Source organism: Sinocyclocheilus grahami, unplaced genomic scaffold (genome assembly GCF_001515645.1).
Source record: "Sinocyclocheilus grahami isolate Dianchi unplaced genomic scaffold, SAMN03320097.WGS_v1.1 scaffold1491.1, whole genome shotgun sequence".
In the NCBI taxonomy this organism is placed as follows: Eukaryota; Metazoa; Chordata; class Actinopteri; order Cypriniformes; family Cyprinidae; genus Sinocyclocheilus; species Sinocyclocheilus grahami.
This window is the reverse complement of record NW_015506670.1, coordinates 1-1,941: the sequence shown is the minus strand read 5'-3', so window position 1 is coordinate 1,941 and position 1,941 is coordinate 1. Positions and strand designations below refer to the sequence as shown.

General features: G+C 35.2%; 1 protein-coding gene across 1 annotated transcript in view; it reads left to right on the top strand.

Moving 5' to 3' along the window:
* Positions 1 to 1,618, top strand: part of rbbp5 (retinoblastoma binding protein 5) — a 15,180-nt gene extending 13,562 nt beyond the window's left edge. The window contains exons 11-12 of the mRNA XM_016256922.1: positions 1 to 78; positions 1,248 to 1,618. Coding sequence (XP_016112408.1) covers positions 1 to 78; positions 1,248 to 1,300 — 131 coding nt within the window. The 3' untranslated portion in view covers positions 1,301 to 1,618. The remainder of the gene's footprint in view (positions 79 to 1,247) is intronic.
* The last annotated feature ends 323 nt before the right edge of the window (positions 1,619 to 1,941 follow it).

Genomic DNA, 1,941 nt, shown 5'->3' with positions numbered 1-1,941 from the left:
GATCGAAAGGTAAAGACAAAGACTCTCCGTTCAGACCCAAAGTCTGCTGGGACAGAGCAGAGGGGCTGGGGACGCCAGGTAAGACGACCTTTGACCCCTGTGTCCCATCTGGGTCCGGTGCGGCTTGAGCTCAGCTGTGATTGGCTGCTTCCTGCTTGCCTTCCTGTCCTTCCTGCTCTGACCTCCTCGATGTGCGAGCGAATGCTTCAGGTCTACTGTCCTCCCCCGATCATTCCCATGATGCCCTGCAGCAAAACGCGCGTACTAAAACCGGCCTAAACATTCATTCGAGATACTAAACAAAAACAAAGGCTGTTATTGGTGGCGTTTCAATTATAACGTATATAAATAAATAATAATATATTATTTTTTAGTTTACTCAAATTAGTTTTGAAAGCAAATATTTTAAAAGATTCAGATTCAAACATGAATCGTATGCTTCTATAGAATCATGATTTAAAAGCAGCATGATTCACGAGTCTTTTTGACCGAGTCATTAAAAGAATCGGTTCAAATGAGTCATTTGTCAATTTTTCATAGTATTTATTAGCACGTTTTTATATCGTATTATATGTTAACATTGTTATATATTTATAGTCTAAAGTATTTAATATTGTTTTGAATTTAATTGTTAAATTTATTTAATTTTTTGTACTTTTCTAGTCTTAATTAATGTTTTTTATATTGTTTAACATATTAATAACTTGAATTGACTCTGTTCTATTTTTTTTATTTTTTATTGTTTACTATATTATTATTACATATTCATGTTTTCATTTAAATAATATTATATAAATTATTTAATCTGAGTTTTGGTCGATTTGTTTTCCGATTTAGTCTTAGTAATTTTAGTACTTTTTTTAAAACTTAAATAGTAACTTATTTTATTTCACTTCACCATTTCTAAATTTAATTTAAATTTTTCATCGAATATTTCGATTTCATTTTATTTCATTTACTGAAAATGATTTTTAATAATCTTAGTTCAGTACGATTGCTAGCTGTGATTTTCATAATGTTCGTATCTTGCATTGAAGCGTGCGAATGATTCGCTCTCGATCATATATGCGAAAATATCCCATAAATGGATGGAAATTAGCTTCGTTGCAGATTTGCATTGCTTTGTCGCGTCGCTCTTTAGGCTTTTACGTTGACCTGAAGGATTTAGCACGCGTTTTTATTCCAAAAAAAAATTCGTTTTACATGTAGGTTTGTTTAATTTAACCGTACGAATGCTGTTCTTTCAGGAAACCTGGTCTCGGCGATGTACAAGCAGCATGAGGTTCAGAGTTTGGACTGAAGCTGAAGGCCTCTGGCGCCCCCTGTCTGTGTGGATGAATGACGATGCTCTTTTATGGACTCTACGAACTGTACTTGTGTTGCATTTTTACAGAAGGACCTTACATCTCAGTGAAGCCCGTCTAATCAGTTTCCTTGCATAGAGAGAGTGATAGGAAGAGGGAATCATGTATTTTTTATTTAGAGTAGATGGATCCGTGTCTGTGTATAAGCACACATTTGTTTTGAGTTTTGTTTTTTCTGAGACTGGTCGTGTTTTTTTTTTTTTATATGCATATTAAACCAGTTTTGTGTTTTGAGAGTGGTGTGCGTGTGTTAAATGTGTTTTGGTACATTATTTTTTAGAGTTATGAAGGACATCTGTGGAATAAATCAACCGGGTGAGCCTCCATTTTGTTTCCTGCACCGACAGTTTCCGTCCAGCAGGAGGCGCCAGCGGCGCGGGAATGAAAGAGAGCAAGAGAAAGATATTTTTCTGTTATTCGGTTCCATTTTGTGCTTTTCTACTGTTGGATTCCATTTTGTGTTTCTATGTTTTATTCACAAACATCTAAAGAGTCTAAAGACTGAAAGTCCGACGAAAGTAAGTGAGCATCTGAGAAACTCGTTAGAGCTGTTATTAATCAGATTCCATCACAGCAT